The 23,148-nt window shown below is 39.5% G+C and overlaps 1 protein-coding gene across 1 annotated transcript in view; it reads left to right on the top strand.

Moving 5' to 3' along the window:
• The window catches only part of WFDC1 (WAP four-disulfide core domain 1), a 49,311-nt gene extending 30,404 nt beyond the window's left edge, over positions 1 to 18,907 (top strand). Inside the window, exons 4-6 of the mRNA XM_069085650.1 lie at positions 2,225 to 2,365; positions 15,347 to 15,388; positions 18,552 to 18,907. Coding sequence (XP_068941751.1) covers positions 2,225 to 2,365; positions 15,347 to 15,388; positions 18,552 to 18,610 — 242 coding nt within the window. The 3' untranslated portion in view covers positions 18,611 to 18,907. The remainder of the gene's footprint in view (positions 1 to 2,224; positions 2,366 to 15,346; positions 15,389 to 18,551) is intronic.
• Positions 18,908 to 23,148: the final 4,241 nt, after the last annotated feature.

Genomic DNA, 23,148 nt, shown 5'->3' with positions numbered 1-23,148 from the left:
AAATGACTAAATGAGTTCTCAAGTCTACAATTCACCAAGGCACTTCTGGCCTTAGGATTGAGGAACATAGCTCTGGGAGGTAATTTGTGCACCAGCCTGTGGCACTTACTCGTTATAAGTGAGCAGTGCCCTCTTAGGGTAAAGGCTGAAATGCCACACGATTGGCACAGGACTCAGGGGCTTGATTCACTCGCCTTTCCACCTGGCATTTCCCTAAGGTGTTGGTGTTGCTGTTCAGTTGTTTTTCAGTCATGTCTGATTCTTCATGACCCCATTTGAGGTTTTCTTGGCAAAAACACTGGCTTCCCATTCCCTTCTCCAGCTCATTTTCCAGATGAGTAAATTGAGGCAAACAGGGTTAAGTGATTTGCCCAGGGTCACACAGCTAGGAAGTGTCTGAGGCCAGCTTTGAACTCAGGAAGATGAGTCTTCCTGTCTCCAGACCTGGTAGTGTATCCACTCTAGCTGCTTAATAGTAGGTATTAGTACATAATATTATTATCCTCATTTTATAGTTGAGGAAAGTGAGACAAACAGAAGTCAGATGACTTGCCCAGGGTCACACAGTTAGTACATGTCCGGAGTCACATTTGAACTCTGATCTTCCTGAATCCAGACCCATGGCACCACCTAGCTGCCTTCAGGGAATGGGATGCTCCACTTCCAGCAGAACTGGACCCATGGTCAAACTATTCTCTGTGACCCTCCAACCCCACTAAACTGAATTTAAATTTGGCATCAAAATTCCTAGTTCCAGCTCTGGTCCTACTTTCCAGTCTAACCTAGCCTCCGTTGGGTCCTAATTTTTCTGATTTACTTGACCTGAATGTTAGGAATTGACAGCCAATCAACCAAAAGTCATCAGCCTCACTCTTACCTCCAGAGTCCAGATTCCAGGGCCTCCTCAGAAGCCATTCTCTGGAAAGTAGCTGACAAATTCATTACCTTAAAGGTGTAAATGGATGATAAAGGGGAAAAATTCTTGGGGAAGGGGAACCGGAGAGACTCGCTTTGTAATAGGGATCAAAATATTAAGCCAGAGGACTGAGGCTGTAATGGCGGGACTTCAGGCTTCAGCAGTTCAGTTAGTCAACAAGCATTTATTAAATACCAATTACGGACCAGGCACTGTGCTAAGCAGTAGAGATACACAGAAAGACAAAAAGTCCCCTTCCTGGATCAGCTCACAATCTAACAGGGAGACGATATGAAAACACTGCGTGCAGACAAGATACAGTTAGGACAGTTAGAGGGAGGGAAGACAGCCTCAAAGGGGACGCGGAATGTCTTCTTATAAACGGCAGAATTCCAGCTGAGACACGAAGGAGGCCAAGGAAGCTGGGAGGCTTCCTTGTAACAGGTATTTGAAAGGATATCATGAGAGCCCAAGTGGCATAGTAGATAGAGAGTTGGCTTCAGAAAAAATCTGGGCTCAAATCCTGCTTCTGGCACAGACTGTGTGACCCTGGGCTAGTCACTCAACCTCTTGGAGTCCCCAAACAACCGAGTTTACAAACTGCAGAGAAGGTGCCAGTCTGCATGATCAAAGGGAGTGTGTTCATCCGGGTGTTGCATACACATATTCATGAGATCATAGATCCAATCCCTCTCCTCTTATGGGAAAAAAGGAATAGACTTGTTCTAAGCTGACCCAAGAACGCTGGGTTGAAACTGAAAGGAGGCATTAGCCTTCTTTGTAAAGAAAAACTTCTTAACATTTAGCACTATCTAAAAATGTAATGTGTTGCCTTGGTAGATAATGAGTTCCCCATCACTGGAGGTATTCAAGTGGAAGAAACCCAATGTTTACTTGTTTATTTGTTGGGAATGTTGGAGTGGGAATTCTTACTTAGGTATGGGTTGGACTAGAAATCATGGGTCCTTAACCTGAAGTCTGTGAACTTGGGTTGGTTTTAAAAATCTGTTTTGAGAACTGTGTTTCAATAGAATTGACTTCTCTGGTAAGCCCATGTATTTTATTTTATGCATTTAAAAACCATGATTCTGAGAAGGGGTCCTCAGGCTTTACCAAGGGATCTAGATGCAAAAAAATGGTTAAGAACCTCTGGTCTGGATGACCCTGAGTGCCCTTCCAGTTTGGTGTCCTGTCCCTGGGAGCCTGAGGGACTGGCTGAATGATGGGATCCAGTCTCTGCAGGAAGGGGTCACGTGGCTGACTTTGTACTGTACAATAAATCGGGGCTTCTCTCTGTGTGTCTTCCAGCAGAGGCCTGCAGCACCACAGAGGATGGGGCAGAACCTCTCCACTGCCCCACAGGCTATGAATGTCACATCCTAAACCCGGGCAACTCCGCGGAGGGCATCCCCAACAGAGGGCAGTGCATCAAGCAGCCGAAGGCTTCTGGTCAGTTCATCAGCATTGGTGTCTTGCACATAAGGGGCATTGAGCTCAACACAGAGGAGACAGAGCTGGCCCAGTGCCTGCCCTAAAGGAGCTCCCAGCCTGATGGGGGAGGGAGAAGGCAGGTGCAGGCTATGTTCAGAAAGCCAGCATATAAGGTGGAATGTGATGGGGGCAAAAGAAGGATCCAGACAAAGCGTGGAAGGGAAATGGTGGAGAAGACTCTCACACCGGGAGGATTGGAGAAGGTTTTGTGGATGGAAAGTATCTGAGCTGGGTCTTTAAGAAAACAGGGGATTAGAACATAGGAGAACAGAGGGATGGAGGAAGGAGGCTATTACAGGATAACTAGGGAAAGGCAAGGAGAACAGGTGAGGGGGGACAGAGAGAACATTCAACCTAGCCTGTTTTGTAGTACTTTCAAAGACTTTTTACTTGACTTTACTGACTTAGAGTAATTTCAGAGACCTTTTACTTGACCAATATTGAAGTCCTAGTTCCTAAGGCAGGTCAGGAAACACTGATATATTCCTGCTTCAGCCTTTTTCTAATTCCAATATTCATTAACCCAAACCCTCCCACCTTCCTTCCTTCCTTCCTCCCTCCCTCCTCTTCTTCTTCTTCTTCTTCTTTCTCAGATAACTTGGGTTAAGTGACTTGTCCAGGGTCACACAGATAGTAAATGTCTTAGTTCAGATTTGACCTCAGGTCTTCTTGACTCCGGGGCTGTTGCTCTCTGCACTGCTCCACCTAGCTGGCCCCCACCTTTGTTTCTTGTAAATTCTTTCCATCCTTTACAATTCTAATGAACTCACAGGATCAAAGGATTTAGGGTTCTATTTCCCTGTGAAGAGTTCCCTAACCCTTCTATTCTGCCCCACACTCCTGAACTCCTCTAGACCTTAGTCAAAGATCAAGTCCCTGTTCTCCAATTGTTTCAAGTATGAATCCAGACCCCATCCCATCAGCTCCTTCTCAGATAGACTGTAAACTCCCTGAGGGCAGGACCAGAGTCAAGTAATATGGCAGCCCTTTCCAGATGAATGTAACTTCTCCATTACTTGCATTTTCTAATACAGGCCATTCAACCTTCTTATTAACAATTAATTTGATTAATTATAATTAATAATAACTCCTTAAGGATTGAAAAGTGCTTTACATATATCACCTCATTTGATCCTCACAACAACACTATGGATTAGATATTATTATTATTCCTACTTTACAGAGAAGGAAACTAAATCAGAGCAATGTAGTGATTTTTTCAGGGTCATACAGCTAGTATGGTTCTAAGGAAGGACTTAAATTCAGGACTTCCTGACTCCAAGTCAAGCACTCTCTCCCCCTATGCCACCATAACTCCATTGAAAGTTCATGTGTGATATCTCAGAAATCAGTAAACTTTTTTTTTTACTTATTTTTGGAGGGTGGAAGGCAGGGCAATTTGGGTTAAGTGACTTGCCCAAGGTCACACAGCCAATAAGTGTTAAGTGTCTGAGACTGGATTTGAACTCAGGTCCTCCTGACTGCAATGCCGGTACTCTATTCACTGCACCACCTAGCCACCCTGAAGAAATCCAGAATCTTTAAAAATTGAATAAGAGCCCACTAAAATCATATTCAGATATTCTGATCTTTAAAAATTTGTCTTGGGGTGGCTAGGTGGCCCAGTGAATAGAGCACCAGCCCTGCAGTCAGGAGCACTTGAGTTCAAATCCAGCCTCAGACATGTAACACTTATTAGTCATGTGACCTTGGGCAAGTCACTTAATCCCAATTACCCTACCTTCCCTCCTCCAAAAAGCCCCCCCCCCAAAAAAAAACTAACTAACTAGTCTTGCTTTTGTTTCCTTGGTTCTGTGGAACAGTCAATCAATGAACAAGCATTAATTGAGTACTCACTGTGTACACTAACTGGGTGTTAGATGCATTTTTTGAAAAGTCATATATTTTACACATAACTCTAAAAAGCATTTTGCTTTTTCTGTACATCCTTGTTAATTTCCTTCTGTTCTTTTCAGTGCGTTAAAAAAAATATTTCCGTGGCCTTTTAAAAAAAATCCCTATTGCTAACCTCTTGCCCCCTCAACTCGCTCCTCTCCAACTAAAACAAAAGAAAAAAAGACACCCTTGTCACAGATGAACATAATCGGACCACACAATGGCCACGTCCAGAACACAGACCTCTTTCTGTCCCTTCTGTCTGTCACCTCTCTGTCAGGGGATGGACAACATGCTTCATCACTGCTCCTCCGCAGACACGACTGGTTATTGCATTGATGGGGCTTCCTAAGTCTTTCAAAGGTGTTTTTTCTTTAGAAAGTTGCTGTCCTTGTATAGATAATTCTCCTGGTTCTGATCACGTCACAAGATCAGTTCATACGACACAGGATTCTCTGAAATAACCTCTTTTAACATTTCTTATTGTGCAATACTATGGCATTGCATTCATTTGCTTGTCCAGCTGCTCCCCGGTTGTTTAAGAGACGACCCAAGGTGCCTTCTTTGACTCTTGTTCTTTACTTTTTCTTTCCCTTTATAATCCCTCCCTTAGGATCAGGAAGTTTGCTTTTTTTGTGACTGTTCCCTCCTTGGCATTATTCTCCCTCTTGACCCTTTCCCCACCCCTGCTTGTTTTCTGTTGACAGTGATATATTTCTATATTATACTGTTTGCATCAGTGTGTATGTGTATGTTCAGCTCTCCTTTGTCCATTTAAGCTGATGGTCGTCACTCTTCCACTTTCTCCATGTTTGTATATTTTTCTTTTCATATGCCCCAATTATAAGAAATAACAAAGTCCACCCCCTTCTTCCTTCTTTCTATACTAATGCATTCCTTCCTCTTGCCCCTGCCCCATTCTCTCTTCCCTCTCCAAACCCTCGGACCAGAATCAGGACTTCTGTTTTTCTTTTTTCTCTCCTAATGCCCTTTGAAGAATACATTGTCATTCAATCCCCATTTCAATTGCTCAAATTAAAAAACAAACAAACCCCTTTCTTGGTTTCTCTGCACTCATATTTGTATTTCAAAGTTCCTCCTCAGCTCTGGTCTTTTTGTCATAAATGTTTGAAAGTCCTCTGTTCCATTAAAAGCCTGTTTTACCCTGTCTCCCATAGGATTATATTCAGTTTTGCAGGGTAAATTAATCTTGGCTGTAAACCTATCTTTTACCTTCTGGAAGACCGAATTAGAAGATCTTCTCTGTTTTACAGTTAAAGTTGCTGGGTCTTGAGTGATTCTGACTGTGGTTCCTTGGTACTTGAATTACTTATTTCAGGATGTATGCAGCATTTATTTTAATGTGGGACCTCTGGATTTTGGCTATGACATTCCTGGGACTTGTTTTGGTTCTTGATCCCTAACAAGAAGTGATTAGGGACCTTTGTCTTCGCTTTGCCCTTTGGTTCTAATAGAGCTAAGCAATTTTCATTTTTTACTTTCTCGTTATATAGTATGTAGACTTTTTTTAAAAAATGGTTTCTAGGAAGTCCACTAATTCTTAAATTATCTCTCCATGACGAGTTTTCCAGGTCAATTATTTTTTATGTTAGATCTTAAGTTTTTTTTTCTATCTTTCAGTTTTATTATTTTTATTTAGTTGGTTTTGCTGTGTGATGGAGCCAACAATTCCTTTTTGGTCTATTCTAATTTTCAGGGAGTCCATTTCTTGGTTCACGTTTACAATTTCTTCTTCTAAACTATCTATTCTCCTTCCATTTCTTTCCTCCAGAACTTTTATTTTTTATTTATTGCTTCCTTTCTTCTAGCTATTTGTAGTGTAGTCCTTGCAGAAAATCCATTTTTTCCTTTGTTTTGCAGTTTGGTTTTGCAGTTGCTGATGAGTTCTCTCATTTTGGGGGACCTCCAATTTATAATATTTTTTATACTGCCTAGTGCTATCTTTGATTTACTCCTCTCTTCAGCTTTAGTTCCTGAGTTGCGTTTTTGTGTAAGGACCAGGCTCACCATCTTCTACCCTTTTGGATCAGACGGTTGGTCCTGCTCAGTCTCGCCCTGCTTCTTGCACTGACCTCTTACTCCTCCCAGGGTCAGGACTTCTTGGATCTCTGAAGTTCAGAATGCTGTATCCTTAGGGCCTTTTCTGGTGTGCTTGCTGATGGTCTGAGGACATTGCATAGATTAATAATAATAACAGTAATAACTGATTCAGAAATGTCTTACCAGTGACTGTTTCTTGTCCAATGAGATATGGGCAATTGCATTGACTATAATAATATACATTGCTTGCCATGCCCACTGCTCTCTGGCTCTCTCATAAAGGAAATATTTGTGATAATTGCCCGATATGTCTTAGAGGATTCTTATTCAGGTACAAGTTGGACTTGATGACTCCATGGTCCCTCTCATCTCAGAGATTCTACAATATGTACATTTGAGAATACAGCCCAGTTTACAAGCTTCTACTTTCTTTGTTAGTTCAAGGTCCTTTTTTTCCAACATAATATTTACCCTCCTCCCCATATCTACATTCCCACTGATTTGGAGGACCTTGACACAGCGGAATGGAATGCTGATGCTAGAGTCAAGAAGAAGTGAGTTCAAATTCAGCTTCAAACACTTATTAATTGTGTGACCCTGGGCAAGTCATTTAACCCTGTTTGCCTCAGTTTCCTCATCTGTCAAATGAGCCAAAGAAAGAAATAGCAAACTGCTCCAGTATGTATGCCAAGAAAACCCCAAATGGGGCCACCAAGAGTCAAACATGACTGAATAATAGCAACACAGATAGTGATTTGTTATTTATTTTTTGCCATGGATGTTCACTCATAAGCTGCGGTTACATCCATTGCAGATCATCATGAACACTTCAATGCAAAAAGACCAAAATGACAGGGAAATATAATTATACAAAATATATCTCTTATGAGTGAGGATTTTATATTTCTGTCACTTCAGATAAAGATGGTATATTCGTTTTTATTATGAACTTCAATTTTACTATTTTTCTCTTACCAGGAATAGAATTTGAGGTGCGGCTAGGTGGCGCAGGGAGTAGAGTGCTGACCCTACAGTCAGGAGGACCTCAGTTCAGATCCCACCTCAAGACACTTAACACACAAAACCAAAAAAAATCTAGCCATGTGACCGTGGGCAAGTTACTTAAACCCAATTGCCCTCCAAAAAGCCAAAAAAAAAAAAGCAAAACAAAAACAAAATATAAAAAAGAATAGAATTTGAATAGCTAGCTCCTGATTTGTACAGAAGATGAATCCTCTGAAGTAGCTGCATTATTTAAATCTCTACTATTTGAAGTTGTAATTATGTGTAAGATAGTCTTTGGTTCCAGCCCAATGAAAATATGTAATGAATATTTTACAGAATGTTTTCATCTGTTAATTAACATAACAGCAAAGGAAAAGCACAATGTATTTCTGATTCAGTCTTATTACAAAGTAATAGAGTAGTTATGGAAAGTAAAATTAAAAAATGATTGAGTAATGTACTTCAAGATAAGCTACACTGATATGCTTAAAATATTTTATATATGTACATATATGAGACATATTTATATATGTTTTAAAATATTTTCTTTTGTTTCTCTTTCCTGAAATCTTCAGGGATACACTGGACAGTGCAGAGTTTTATACACATCAAGGGGAATTTACATGTTTACATTCTCACACAATGAACCAAGTATAATCAGATGACCTGGGGTTTTATCTCAGATCAGCAATACTTTAGACATGATATTGTTGTCCTTGAAATGTTTTCTAGAAGCTGGGCCAAAATACTTGTAAACAAGTCTTTAAAAACAGCTTTGGTCACCAAGCTTTCTTATCTGACCACCAAAAGACTAGATTGATGGCATTAGCTTCTCAAAGCAAGAATTTCAAAACCAGCTGATTTTAGGGTCCCCTTCTGCATTTCAGTCAGTTGTTCAGTCATGTCTGACTCTGTGACCCCATTTGGGGTTTTCTTGGCAAGGTTACTACAGTGGTTTGCCATTTCCTTCTCCAGCTCATTTGACAGAGGAGGAAACTGAGGCAAACAGGGTAAAGGGACTTGCCCAGGGTCACACAGCTAGGAGGTGTCTGAGGGCCTACCTCCCAATAAAAATGTTAGATAGTCCTGAGATAGTGAAGATCTAGGTTGAGTTTTTTCTTTCTTCAAGATGTGAGTTCTAGAAGGCATCTTTTCCCAGAATAAACCTGTTTCACCTGCATTAAAAATTTGTATATCCCTCTTCTTTAATTATCATCTTTAAAACATCAGGATATTTAATTGCTGCTAAAATCCTCATTTGCACCAGACGCCTCTCCAGTGACTTTAACATTATACAATTGGACTTGATTTTTAAAGTGAGCAAACCAAGCAACACTTGCAGTAAAAGTTTCTTTGCTGTCCTCTTAAGCTCCCCTTTCTTTCACTGCCTTAATTATACTCGAAATTTTATTCTGAAAGGCTGCTCTGCTAAGGGGAATTCATTTTTATGACAATCTTCAATCCACACAGTTAAAAGATCTTTTCCTTATAATTGTTTGCAAACCATAAAAGCAGGCACAACTCTGTCTTTTTCTTTTAGTTTGTTTACATGTTTTAAAATATTCCGTACCCTAGATTTGGGCATGCTTATGTTTCATTCTATACCAGTCACTATGACCACATTCGTGCTATTCAATTACGTCACATTTCTGTTCTGGTGTAATAACAAGCCTCTGCTTTTTTGCACTGGCAATGTTTCACTCTGAAGTATTTTTCCTTTTGTCCATTTTGTTAAGGGCTTAAAAAAAATTAATATAGGGGCAGCTAGGTGGCACAATGAACAGAGCACCGGCCCTGGAGTCAGAAGGACCTGAGTTCAAATCATAACACAAAAAACTAGCTGTATGACCTTGGGCAAGTCCCTTAACCCCAATTACCCTCCAAAAAAAATTAATATGACTGTTGTAAATATGGTGCACATACACCCAAGATGATTGATGTGCACACTAACAACTTAGAGAAACATTAAAACCCTCAACTATTCACCAATTGATAACATTTAAAGACTTGTGCACTTCATCCTGTGCTAAGAGATAAGAATACAAAAAGAGGCAAAAGACAGTCTGACCTCAAGGAGCTTACAGTCTAATGGAAGAGCTCACGCAACATGTTCACAGGAAATGCATTTATTGAATTTTGGTTCACATTAAATGTGACTGCATCATTTTATAATTCACTTCAATTTCAATTTTGCCATATTAGAGTTCTTTCTAATACTGACCTAGCCTTGCCTAGCTTTACTCAGCTAGGTGGCACAGTGGATAGAGCACTGGGCTTGGAATCAGGAAGACTCATCTTCATGAGTTCAAATCCAGCCTCAGACACACTTACTAGCTGTGTGACCCTGAGCAAGTCACTTCACCTTGTTTGCCTCAGTTTCCTCCTCTGTCAAATGAACTGGAGAAGTAAATGGCAAACCGCTCCAGTATCTTTACTAAGAAAACCCCAAATGGGGTCATGGAGAGTCAGACATGACTTAACAACTGAACAGTAACAAGCCATACTCAAATCTTGTAACATCCAGATTTTGTGGGAAGGAGGAGAGTCAGGAGGAGGGGAAGATATGTGGCTTGTGGCATTCAGACCAATACAGTACTTTTAGGAAATAGTATTTAAGCCTAATTTGTGCATTTTACAGTTTTACTACCCAAGCTGAAGGTGATCAGGTCTACTTCTGATAAAAGTGTAGTCAATCAAAAGAATTCTCAAATTTCTTTGGAAATTTTGAGGAGAAAGAGAACTAGTGATTTCTTTGTGGTTATGTCTTTAATAGAAACTAGAAGGTATAGAAATCATAAGATTTAGAGATGGAAAGGACCTTACAGAATGTCTGGTCCAAGACCCTCATTTTATAGAGGAAAAACCAGACCCAGAGAGGGCTCCAGGTCACACAGCAAGGAGACATCAGAGCTGAAATTCCAACCGATAACATTCCAATACCAGATTCTTTCAACTAGATTAGTGGTTCTCAAACTGTGGTCTGCAGACCCCTGTGAGTCCCCAAGACACTTTTCAGGGGATCTACGAGGTCAAAACTTTTCACAGTAACACTAAGATATTATTTGCCTATTAAAATACTGTTCCCTTTTCCAACTACATATCTGTGTGAAACAGGATTTTCTTCAACCAAAACAATATATCAAAACAGACTAAATGCAGAAGCAAATAAGAAAATCCAATTTTCTTTTTTTTAAGGTAGACATTAAAGAGATTTGCAAAAATATGTAACACAATGTCACTCTTCTCCCTAATTTTTTTTTGTTTTGGAAAATACATTTTTTTTCATTGAAATATATTATTTGTGTTAACACTACAGATTTACTATTGTTATTTTAAATCAATTAGCAAATAAATTTTTTAATTATCAAATTTTAATTTCTAATATGGTAAATATTGATATAGATATGTTATATAGTTAATTATATTAATTATAATGGCAATATATTTTAATACTTGTTTAGATTTTTTTAAGTATACATAAAGTAATATAATATGCTATAATACAAATTATATACACTTGTATATAATATATAACTATATATTATATCAAATAAAATAATACTTTATAAATAAAACAAATTTAAAATAACATATTTTACAAATAAATAAAAACAAATATTTAAATTAAAACTTTGAGATGTCATTCATTTTTAAATGAGTAAAGGGATCCTGAGACCAAAAAGTTTGAGAACTACTGAACTGGACCAATCCAATTTGAATCTATAGCAACAACAATTATATACAACAAACATTGCTTAAGTAACTACTGTATACAGGGAGTAACTTTAGGTTCTGAGTTTAAATGTAGTGTCTTTTGAACTACACTGCATGAAATCAGTCATAAAGTGAGTCATGCTCCTTTTCAAACTTCTTGGCTCATGAATTCACATAACAGAACAAAACAAGCAGGAACTGACAAATTTCAACTTTAATTAGTGCTTGTATATATAATAATATAATTTTAATCTGGTTGCAATTTTATTTTCCGCTTCTGCGGTAACTGGATTCAAATGAAAGTTAGCATGCCCAGGTCAAGGAAAGTGAGAAGGCTATAATTCTTTATCTGTTACTTAATCCATGCACTTTGGGCAAGTCATTGGTTTGGTAGAAAAGGCACTGAACTTAGGGCAGTACAAAGCCTGGCTTCAGATCCAACTCTCACACTCAATTATTAGCTGTGAGACTCTAGGCAAGTCACTTGCTTAACTCTATAAATCTCAGTTTCCCCATCTATAAACTGGGGACAAGGAGGTGGCTAGGTGGCACAGTGAATAGAGCACTAGCCCTGGAGTCAGGAGGACCTGAGTTCAAATCTGACCTCAAACAGTTTACACAAAAAAAAACTAGCTGTGTGACCTTGGGCAAGTCACTTATCCCCAATTGCCCTACCTTCCCCCCTCCAAAAAAGCAAAATAAAATAAAATAAACGGGGGTCAAGAATCCCTATAGTTCATGGGAAAGCACTTAGTGAAATGTAAAGTGCCATAGAAAGTGAATAATTATTGATGATGACAATGTTGATGTTAAACTGGACAATTTCTAAATTCCCTTCTGACTCTAAACCCCAGGATCCTGTGTTTCAATATAATCTATTATTTAAATAAAACATAACACTTTACATTGCATTTTATTCTATTATCAAATTATATTATTAGTATAATTTGTAATTTGAAAAGATGCCCACCCAATAGCATGTTTAAAACTGTCCTCATTTTATCTTCAGAGAGATCTTCTTGGGTTTTTTCCTTTATTTTGGCTTTAGAAATTTTCTTTATTATTAACTTGATGAACATGAACATTCCCATATACAAAGAAGATCAGAAAAAGAGAATCATATAGGAAGCTGAGAATTTTAACATGGTAGTACCAGCACTGCCCTGATTGTTTGTGACCCCTTCTGAACTTCCTTCTGCTCTCTTTTGTTCATTTTTAAAAGTTATTTCATTAATGTTCTTCATTTTTTTCTTTGTTTTCTCTGTATGCATAGAACATGTATGCTGCCCATATACATGCTTTGTCTAATTGACTCACAAGGAGGCATAAAGGTCAGGAATTTTGCCAGATATGGCCCCCAAATCATAGTTTACCAAACCTAATCCATGGTCAATTTTTCTTAAAGTGCCATGAACTACTGAAAAATGTGTATATTTCTTTCAAAAAGAAAATGCATATTCCTTTGTCTAGAGGCAAGTAAGTGGCACAGTGGATAGAGTGCTAGGTGAAGAATCAGGAAGACCTGAGTTCAAGTCCAGCCTCAGACACTCATTAGTTTTGTGATCCCAAGTAAATCATTTAACCTTTGTCAGTCTCATTTTCCTCAACTGTAAAATGGAAAATAATAGCACCTACCTCCAGGGGTGTTATGTGAATCAAACGAAATAATATTTATATACTGCTTTCACAGTGCCTAGAGCTTAGTAAGGTGCTTAATAAATGCTTCTTCCCTTCCTTCTTCCCCATCCCCAGTTCTACCATCTCTAACTTTTCTAAAACTCTTTCAGATCTTTAACATATTTATTTTGTTTTTTGTTAAAATTGTCTAAATCTGGAAGGGGTACATTAAGATCTCCAACTGTTATAGTTTGCTATTTCTCCCTATGATTCAATTAGCTTTTTTGTGTGTGCCCTCTCTCTCTCTCCATATATATATAATTGACATTATTTCATTACCTGTGATGTCTTAAAGCATAAAATACTTTGCCTCTTTTAAGCATCCCTATTTTTACTATTGCCTCATTTGAGACCATGATTCCTGCTCCTGTTTGTTTGTTTTTTAACTCAGATGAGGAAAAATAAATTCTACTTCAACAGACTGTTGAAGTGCTCCTCATTTTAATCTTATATATCAATTGTGTATTCTTAAAATAAATCTGGATTCTACTTTTTAATTCAACTTCCTTTTGATGGATGAATTCATCCCCTTCACATTCATTACTGATTGGTTTTTTTCCCCCCACAAATATATCTTCTTTTATTTTTCCTTCTCTTTTCTCCCTGTTCCCTCTTTACAAAAAAAGGTGACAAATGAAATATTATCAGCATTAGTTATCTATAACTGAAGTGGCCTTATTCCATTCCTCTCTTTCTCTTCACTTAGCCCAGAATCATTTCTTCTTATACTTATTTCCTCTCCCCCTATGGAATCCTAGCACTTCATCATTTAACCCATTTCAGTTAGTCAAATGTATTTACTCCTGTGCATTTCTCTTGTCTCCAATATTTTCATTTCAGTGTTTATATTGTACCCAGCTCTGATCCTTTTACAAAAACTAATTGAAAGTCCTCTATTCTATTAAACACCCATTTCCACTTGTATAATTATACTCAGTTTTCCAGAATGTTAACTTTTGGTTGTAAGCCTTTTTCTTTTTCCATTTAGAATATCACATGACCAAATTTTTTCTCTTATGTAGTAGTAACAGTATAGTCTTGTGTGATCATGACTGTGGTTTCTTGGTATTTGAACTTTCTTTCTGGCTTGTCTATTCTTTTTATTCTGCATCTTGAAAGCTCTGGATTTGGGCTATCATGTTCCTGGGTGTTTTCAGTTTAGGATTTCTTTCAGAAGGTGACTAATAAAGTCTTCCTATTTTGTTTTCTTTCAGGTGGTGACTAGTAAATTCTTTCTCTTTTCACTCTGCCCATTTTACTCTTTAATAGAGCTAGGCAATTTATTTTATGACTCTCCTTAAATATCTCATGGTTTTTTCCCTTTGGTTACATTTTCAAGGAGTACAATAATTCTTAAATTATCTTTCTTTGACTTTTTGATAGGTCAGTTGTTTTTAATAGTAGATACCTTACGTGTTCTAATTTTTTCTTTTTACTTTCTTTTGTTTTTTTATTGTCTCATGAAATCATTGAATTCTGTTTGCTCCATTCTGTTTTTCAGGGAATCTATTACTTAAATAGGCTTTCCCACCTTCTATTCTAAACCACTTTATTCTTCCAATTTTTTCCTCAAGTACTCTCATTTTACTTTTTCCTTTGTTTCATTTCCTCTGGTCACTCTTAAAGTCCTTGTGGTTAAGCCATTCATTTCTCCAGACTCTGGAGTGGCTTTTCTTCTCATACTTCTTTTAATCCGTAGTGTTTCTGTAATATATTCAGAATGTTCCTCCACTTCCTCATGTTTCCAGCTTCTGGTCCTAGATAGGAGATTCCAGACTCTGCTCCATCCTGAGCTAGCTGTTGGAGGTCAGGCCTCTTCAGGTCCTGTTGGCTCCCTTAGTCTGGAAGCTGCTGCCAATTTAGCTCTGGATTTGGTGACAGATAATGCAACACCCTCTGCCACAATCCCAGGCTTCTGCCTGTATCTCATCTTGGTCAAAGGCAGCTATTTGCTTTGGTCTGTCTCTGTCTATTTAGCCTTGTACAGCCCATCATCTGGAGTGGGTTTCATCCCTTGTTATGGCCCTGATAAGCTATGTCAAAGATTGTCAGAGATTGTATTGATCCTAGGCTTCCTGGAAGGTCTCCTGGATCCTGTGCCTGGTCTTTGAACTTTCCCTGTTTCCTGCTTATGGCTAGGAGTGCTCCAAAGCCTCTTCTGCCTAACCTCAATTCCCTGGACAATGATCTACTGGGAGCTGGTTCTGCCCCCACCAACACGACTGTTTCAAGAGATCAGGACCAAGATCCCACTGGCTTAAGATCCTGTTTATGAAAAATTGTCTTAGTTTCATGCCTCCTCCCCAAACCCGCCACTCCCAATGCATCTGGCCTCAGGCCCTATTTACCAGCACCCATGCCGGATCCCCATTCCCACCCCCATGCCCCCTCCAAGCACCTGCAGACTTTTGGCTATGTTTGTGTGTCTTTCTAGACTGCATGGAGGAGTTTGCTGATGTTTCTCTTTGTTCCCCTTTATCTGGTGCCCCTTTAGATCTTTGCTGGGGTGTTTATGGGGGAGCTAGGTTTCTTTAGGACCTTTCAAGTTACCTTCCTAACCAGAAGTCTTTCTTGTTGATTTTCCAGATGGACAAAACCTAAAAAATAAATCTTACAAGGAAGTTGTGGGTAAGATAAGAGTGTGTTCTTTTTTTGTTTATTCCTGTGTTGTGAGCACATGAAAGGAGGCAGAGTGCCTTGTTTTGGCTAAAGAATGAAATGACCATTGCCAAAGTGGGAAAAAAAAAAAGACTTGAAATCAAACAGATCTGGATTTGAGTCCCAGCACTGTCTCTCATTAGCTCTGGTCCTTTGGTCAGTTGTTGAATTTCTCTGCCTCCCCCCCCTTTTTTTTCATTTATGAAGTGGTGGTAATACTTATAAAACCTTCTTCACTGGCTTGTTTTAAGAATCAGCTAGGATAATGCGTGTCACCAACCTGCTACAAAAATCCCATTATGATATCCATTATGACATGGGAGTGACCCTGGGCTCTGGAAGGCAATACCAGCTAGGTATAACCTTAGAAGATCCTGCCAGACTGGGAGGGATTTAATTACTGCCCAGAGAATGGCATTACATCTGTCACCTGAGGACCATGTTTCTATCTTTCTATGTATCCCTAAGGCTTAGGGGCTTAATATATGCTTTTATCAACGATCTGACTCTTCTCCTCTTATCTTTCTCTCTTCCGCCATCGTTGCCCATCTTCCCTTGCCCTCACATGGAGGAAAGAAGGCTTTTGAAATAAGAAAATTGACCTGCTAACCTGTTTTTGGAAACTGCTCATATATTGAGTTTTCTTAAGATTAATGGAAAGCCTGTGTGAGTTGATACTGCTAGAATGAATTGAAAATGCAACTTTAAAAAAAATCTGTGATTAAATTTAATTACATAATGTTAATTATGTGTGAAAAGGGGCAGGAATCTTACAGGTAAGCTAGTCCACCTTTCCTTGATATAGAGAGAAGATCACTTAGCCCAGGTTTCATAACTAATGTGTGGCACAAATGAGACAAAAATTCAAGTCTTCTCCCATCCAGTCCATTGCCCTTGGCATTAGACCACAGTGCCTTTCTATTTACATTTGTGTCCTCTAGTCATTCTTCCTTCCCTCCTTCCTTCCTCCTTCTCCCTCTCCCTTTTTTCCTTCCTTCCTTCCTCCCTCCCCGTCTCCATTCTCTCCATTCTCTCCTTCCTTCCTTCCTTCCTTCCTTCCTTCCTTCCTTCCTTCCTTCCTTCCTTCCTTCCTTCCTTCCTCCCTCCCCTCTCCATTCTCTCCTTCCTTCCTTCCTTCCTCCCTCCCCCTCTCCATTCTCTCCTTCCTTCCTTCCTTCCTCCCTCCCCCTCTCCTTTCCTTCCTTCCTTCCTCCCTCTCCCTCTCCATTCCTTCCTTCCTTCCTTCCTTCCTTCCTTCCTTCCTTCCTTCCTTCCTTCCTTCCTTCCTTCCTCCCTCCATCCCCTTCTCCATTCTTTCCTTCCTTCCTTTTTTCTTTCCTTCCATCTTTCCTTTTGTTCATTCAGCCACTATCTCTGTTGATCCAACTGTGCTCAAGGCATTGTGCTGGGTGCTGTGCAGGATACAAAGTTGTTCAGAACACAGTTCCTGCCCTCACAGAACTTAGAGACTGGCATTTATTTAAATGCTTTGGTGTGGGCACTCCTTACTCCAGTGCAGATCAGAATCTCTCCATGTCGTCTTACCGTGAATGATTCTCATCAATGCCTTTCCACAAGTCCTCCTTGTGTGACTGATCCAAGGCTCCAGAACCTTAGTTCTTTTAATATTTCATGGCTACTTGCATGGCATTTGGGCTGTCAATCTGCTAATCATTGATTGGGCCCCTATAGTCATTCTACCTCCTTTCCCAGACATCCCTGTCCTTCAGGATGCCTTTTCCACCAAGTATGGTGGAAACAGTGTTAGAATTGAAGTCTTAAGACTTGGGTTCAAATTTCCCCACTGCTGCTTGGTATCAGCATGTGTAGGAAAGTCACTTAACTACCTTGGACCTCCTCTGTAAAATGGACTAGATGAGCTTTGAGGTCCTTTTTAACTCCAAATCTATGATGCTGTGGTCCTAGGGACAGGTTCCCTCCTACTTACATGTACCACATTCCTTTCTCTTGTCCATTGTATTGTTTGTCACTGGATTTCCTCTGGGATCATGGTGCCTCATGAGTCCCAATCACAGTGCATCAGTTAGAGAATATAGATATTAGAAATGGGCTCTGGCAGCTCAGAGCAACTGGAACTCACTGAGATGGTCTAATATAAGACTAGTATGTGGATAGAAGGCAGAATATAGCATGGCCTACGTAAGCACCAGAAACTATAGGAATGCATATAAGTAAGGGAGAAGGAGGGAATCAATAAAGGAAGGCTTCTTGGAGGTGGTGGTATTGGAGCTAGTTCTCAAAGGAGTTTGGTAGGCAGAGACTTGGCAGGACGTTGGATGGATATTCCAATGATGAGAATGACAAGTCAAGGAGGAATAAGGAATCTTTGGGGAATGATAATTAGCCTAGAAAGGCTGAGTTGTATAGAGTGTAGAGCACAACAGATAATAGAAAAGGCAGATTGAGGCCAGGGCACTGAGGGCATTGAAGGCCAAGAATAAGAGTTATTTTGGTGATAGTAATAAAAATAGCTCCCATTCTGTAGTATTTTATGGTTTACAAAAGGCATTTTCTCACAACCCCCCATGAGGTTGGTAATAACATATATCTGATATTTGCAAAATGCTTTACATCCATTGTCTCATTTGAACTTCACAACTGCCCTATGAGATGGAGGTAGAATAGTTATTATTCTATTTTAGAATAAGAAATTCAGTCTTTTTAAAAAAATGACTTGTCCTTGGTTACACAGCTACTAAATATCAGAAGTGATATTTGAACATAGGTCTTCCCATAATCTATCCATTACCCATCTGTTAAATGGGCATGATAGCTCTTAAATCTTGGGCTGTTGTGGGGATCAAAGGGGTTAACATAAGCAAAGGATCTTGCAAATTTTTAAACGCTATGTAAATTATTATTATTATTACAATTATTATACCGAGGTACCCATTTTTCAGATGATAAAACTGAAGCACAAAGACCAGGAAGTAACTTGCCTTGATTCAAAATGAAGCCTTTCAAATGTAACACCAGCCTTCTTTCCACTGTACTATTCTGTAGTGAATAGGGAGATACTGAAGGCTTTGTTTGTTTGTTTTGAGGGGAGGCTGAAAGGAGAGAGGGGAAAGTTGATGCAATTATTTTGATTCAACTGTGGTTTGTTTTACAGGAAGTAATTCAAATTATGTGGTGGGCTACCAGAAAGAACAACAGAAGCGTTTGCATTAATCCAACAGATGGATTGAAAATGAAGAAACAAATGAAAAGTCATGCAAGCTTGGCCCCAAAGGAGAGATATGAGAATGCTGCACCCTCCTTGCTTTGTAGAGGTGGGGGTATGAGTACCGAGCACTTCATGCAACTTTGATTTTGATTTGTTTGTTGGTTAGTTTTTTGGAATTATTTTTCCCCACTTTTTAAGTTTTTATTCTAAGGATGGCTGTATGGGGGAGGAGGGAAAGGCATATTGAGGAATGTAGATGATATAAAAATGAAGATATTAATAAAATTGTTTTGAAATCAAAAGGTATGAATTTTAATACCAAGAAGGAATTTTCATCGTGGGGCAGTTTTGACCAATAAGAGAGAACCTAAGATCTTTGTTGTTCAGTAGAGGAATAGGGAAGGGGTCTGTCATCATTTTAAAGATTCCTGAATGTGTAAGTGCTTTTTATACAGATAGACCTGACAAAGGTTTCTGGAAATCACACAGGATTTGGAACTAGAGGACTTGGTTTGATTCCTTGGGCAAGTTTGGTTATCATTCTGAATGTCGATCTCTTTTTTCCATTAAAAGGAGAGATTAAATTAGAACATCTTCTTAGGTTCTTCCAACTCTAACAGAGGTCTAACAGTTCATAAACTTAGCATTGTCTGTTTCAAGTAGGAAGAGACTTAAGAGACCATTTAGCCCAACCCTCTCATTTTACAGATGAAGACCCCAAAGAAGTAAGTGACTTGGACCCATGTTAGAATAGCATAATCAGGATTTGAACTCAGGTCTTCTGACTCTAAATTCATCCTTTCCATTACATTAAGGTCAACTTTTTATTATTGCCTTAGAGGAGTTTATGGGGTAGCTGTAGACATTCCATATGCTGTAGCCATGGTGTCTCAGATTGGAAGAATCCTTAAATGTCACCACATTAAATTCCTCCCCCAACTATGCTTTCCCCTCATATGAGCAACACAAAGTAAGCACTCGGGTTGTGTAGATGAGACATGAATCACCTGGGGCAAAGAGTGGACTAGGAAAGCAGGATGGACAAGGTAGCCCTTGAGTTGAGTCTTTAAGAATAAATAGATTAAAAAACAAAACAAAACAAAAAACAGGGGCAGCTAGGTGGCACAGTGAATAGAGCACCAGCCCTGGAGTCAGGAGGACCTGAGTTCAAATGTGGCCACATAACACAAAAACTAGCCATGTGACCTTGGGCAAGTCGCTTAACCCCAATTGTCCTCCAAAAAGCAAAACAAAACAAAACAAAAGAATAAATAGATTCTTTATGTTTCTGGATCTAAATCCCAAAATGTTCTCTAACTCTCCCTAGCTCTTTCTTTCCTTTTCCCTGTATCCTTCCTGAAGAAGATGACCACTGACCCCTACTGTCAGAGATGTAAGAGGATAGTAATGGTCCCTTGATTCAGATTTGGGGCCCAGATTGGGAAGTCACCATCCCACAAAGTATTAGAAAAGGAAAGGATCTTAGAAGTTGTCTAGTCTCTCTAATTTTATACTTGAGAAGACTGATGGCAGGAGAGGGGAAATAATTTGACCATAGTCATGTACCCAAGATGAGTTGAGACCTTAACCTGAATCTTCTAAATCTTTGGGTTCTAAGGCCAGTACTTTCCTTTTTACCAAGTTTCCTACCTCTTCTGGGGTCAATGGGACCACAGGTTGGGAGAATTCATATGTCTCCTTTCTAGCAGGAAACAGCTAAATGTATAGTGGAAAGAATACTGGACCTGGAATGGATAAGACTCGAGCTCAAATTCTCCTTCAGGCATTAGCTGTGTAACCTTGGGCAACTCAGTTAACCTCTGTTTGCCTCAGTTTCCTCAACAGTATAATGGGGATCATAATAGCACCTGCCTCCCAGGATTGTTATGAAAATTAAATGTGATAATATTTGTAAAGTGTTTAGTATAATGTCTAGCATACAGTAAGGAATTAATAAACACTTGCTCCCTTTCCCTTCTGCCCCATCCAATATGATTTATTAAGGATGTTGCTCTGTCTGTCAAAGTAAAGATGACACTGACACTGGATTTTCCTAAGGCCAAATATATGAGAACACTCCGCCCCATTTCCAATTTGTGGCTACTGAAGATGCTGGTCAAAAAGGAAAAAATGAAAAGGTCATGTTATACCAAACCCTCTCTCTCTTTTATGCTTTTTGCACTTTCACGGTTTGTTTCAGATTAAATTGAATATTGAATGTTGGTGGATTGAGAGGGTAATATTTGGTTGGGGGAGAGGTGAGAAAGGGCAAGGAGAGAAACAGGAAATGAATCAAACTATATGATTTTGAATTAGTCCAGCCCCACATTTTTTTACAGGAGGAAACCTTGTCCCAGGTGGCATTGTTTCCAAGGTCACAAACATGGCAGATAGCACAGCTAGAAAGTCAGCTCAGATCCTTTGACTCCAAACTCCAAGGCTGTGCTCTTTCCTTCACACCAGATGGTCTTTGTTGAATTTATGCTTCTTCTGCAGTAGGCATTGGGGGCAAGATACATAGACTCACCAATAAAAGTATCTTCCCTCAGGGAGTTTGCAGTACAGTTGGGAAACTCCAGAAGCTAACATGGGAAAAGATACCACAAAGTAAAAAGGAATATGGGGCAGGCTGGAGAGAGTCCCTGAGGATGAAGTCATATCTGAGTCTGAAGGATGAGTAGGCTTTCAAGAAGTAGGAAATAGAGAAGAAGGGGTTCCAGGTAGGGGGTACAACATCAGCAAAGGCATGTTAGGAAAACTCAGGCTTTGTTCGAGGAAACAATGGATTCATAAAATTGGAAAATCACCTCCCCCCCTCCCCCCGAAAAAAACCCCTAGCATTTAAATTACCTTCCTACCCATGAACACCTGAACTTGTCATTCAGGGTAGGTGTGCCTTATGGGCACTAGGGGGTCTACACACATACTTGTGTACCATTTTGAATGCTGCCCCCCAACATGATGGTGAAGGAGACAGCATTCCCTCCTGTCTCCTTTTTTTCATCTGAGAGTCTCTGTCTTCCTTGTTAATCATCTTGAGTCTCCTCACTCAGCTAGTTACCAACTTGTTCCTGTGTTAGCTTCCAAGTATGACCTTTTACTTCATCCTGTTTGCCTCAGTTTCTCCATCTGCAAAATGAGCTGGAGAAGGAAATGGCAAAAACCACTCTAGTATCTTTGCCAAGAAAACCCCCAAAAGGGGTCACAAAGAACCAGGCATGGCTGAAAAATGAATGAGCAAAAATAAATAACCTTTCTCTGTAGTTCTGGCATAATAAGACATTTACAAGACCTTAAGAAATGACTCTTAAAAAAAGAAATGATTCTAATGGCAGAATTTCAGGTCACTGGGAGATATTTTGAGGACTAGGTGCCCTTTTTAGATGGTTCCTCTGAAATCACACTTATGTAGTTTGTCTCTCCATCTGCTGTTTTGTTACACTGGCTCTGTCCCTATCATCATCTAATAAAATACCTTTATTCGTTTATTTGTTTATTTTAAAAATTGGCTCAGGTACAGAAGGTAGAAAATACTATCTCAAGGTAAAAAAACAAAAGATAAATAGCAGAGCTGGGATTTGGAAGCAGTTCCTACAATGCTGGACCCAGTCTTCTTTTCATTACTCCTCACCAGAGACTGTTAACTAGGATATCCCTAGAGTGAGCTAATAGAATTAGCTCATAGAATCACAGAATCATGGACACATCCATTTCTGAGCTCTTGATTTGGGAAATAGCAGAAAGCTATTGTCAATACAGCCAACAGACACTGGCCCAAAAGAAAAAAAAAAGGTTGTGTTACATTCAACACTTTCCCAACTACGCCTCCTCCACACAGAATGTCAGAACCAGCAACCTCAGAAAGCATCTTGTTCTACCCTCCACCTTACAGATGGCGATAGTGAAACCCAGAGTGGGGATGTGATTTGACCCAAGTCACACGACTAGTTTTCAGCAGAGTCAGGGCTGGAACTGAGTTATCCTAATGGCCAGAGCATTGATATTTCCCCTTTACTAGAATACCCATCTATCTGCCTTAAGCACAAGGAGTTCATACAGAAAAGACAGTTGAAGGGCAATTCTGAATCCAAAGATGATGATAACAGTGATAAAGTATTTATTAAGCACTTGCTACTTGCCAGGAATTGAGAATATAAATACAAAAAAGCAAGATAGCTCCTGCCCTCAAGGAGCTTATAATCTAATGGGAAAAGACAGTCTGTAAAGAGTACAGGAAGGGGGTGTGTGTGACAGATTCCCACGTGTGGGACACTGTCTCTCCAATTCTGCCTGTTGATTTCCCTGACTTTGCTCAAGTATCAACTCAAATCCCACATTTCACAAGAAGCCTCTCCCAAGCCTGTAATTCTGGCCCCTTCCCTCTGTCACTTATTTCCTATTTATCCCGTATGCAGCTTGCTTTGTATATATTTGTGTGTCATCTCCCTCGTTAGACTGTGAGCTCCTGGAGGGCAGGGGCTGCTTTTTGTCTCTTTTTCTATCTCTGGTGCTTAGTACAATGCCTGACACATAGTAGCTGCTT

The sequence above is a fragment of the Petaurus breviceps genome, unplaced genomic scaffold, assembly GCF_028583685.1.
Source record: "Petaurus breviceps papuanus isolate PSGF00001 unplaced genomic scaffold, PetGlider_PUasm1.0 176, whole genome shotgun sequence".
NCBI lineage: Eukaryota > Metazoa > Chordata > Mammalia > Diprotodontia > Petauridae > Petaurus > Petaurus breviceps.
This window is presented reverse-complemented; position numbering and strand designations above follow the sequence as displayed.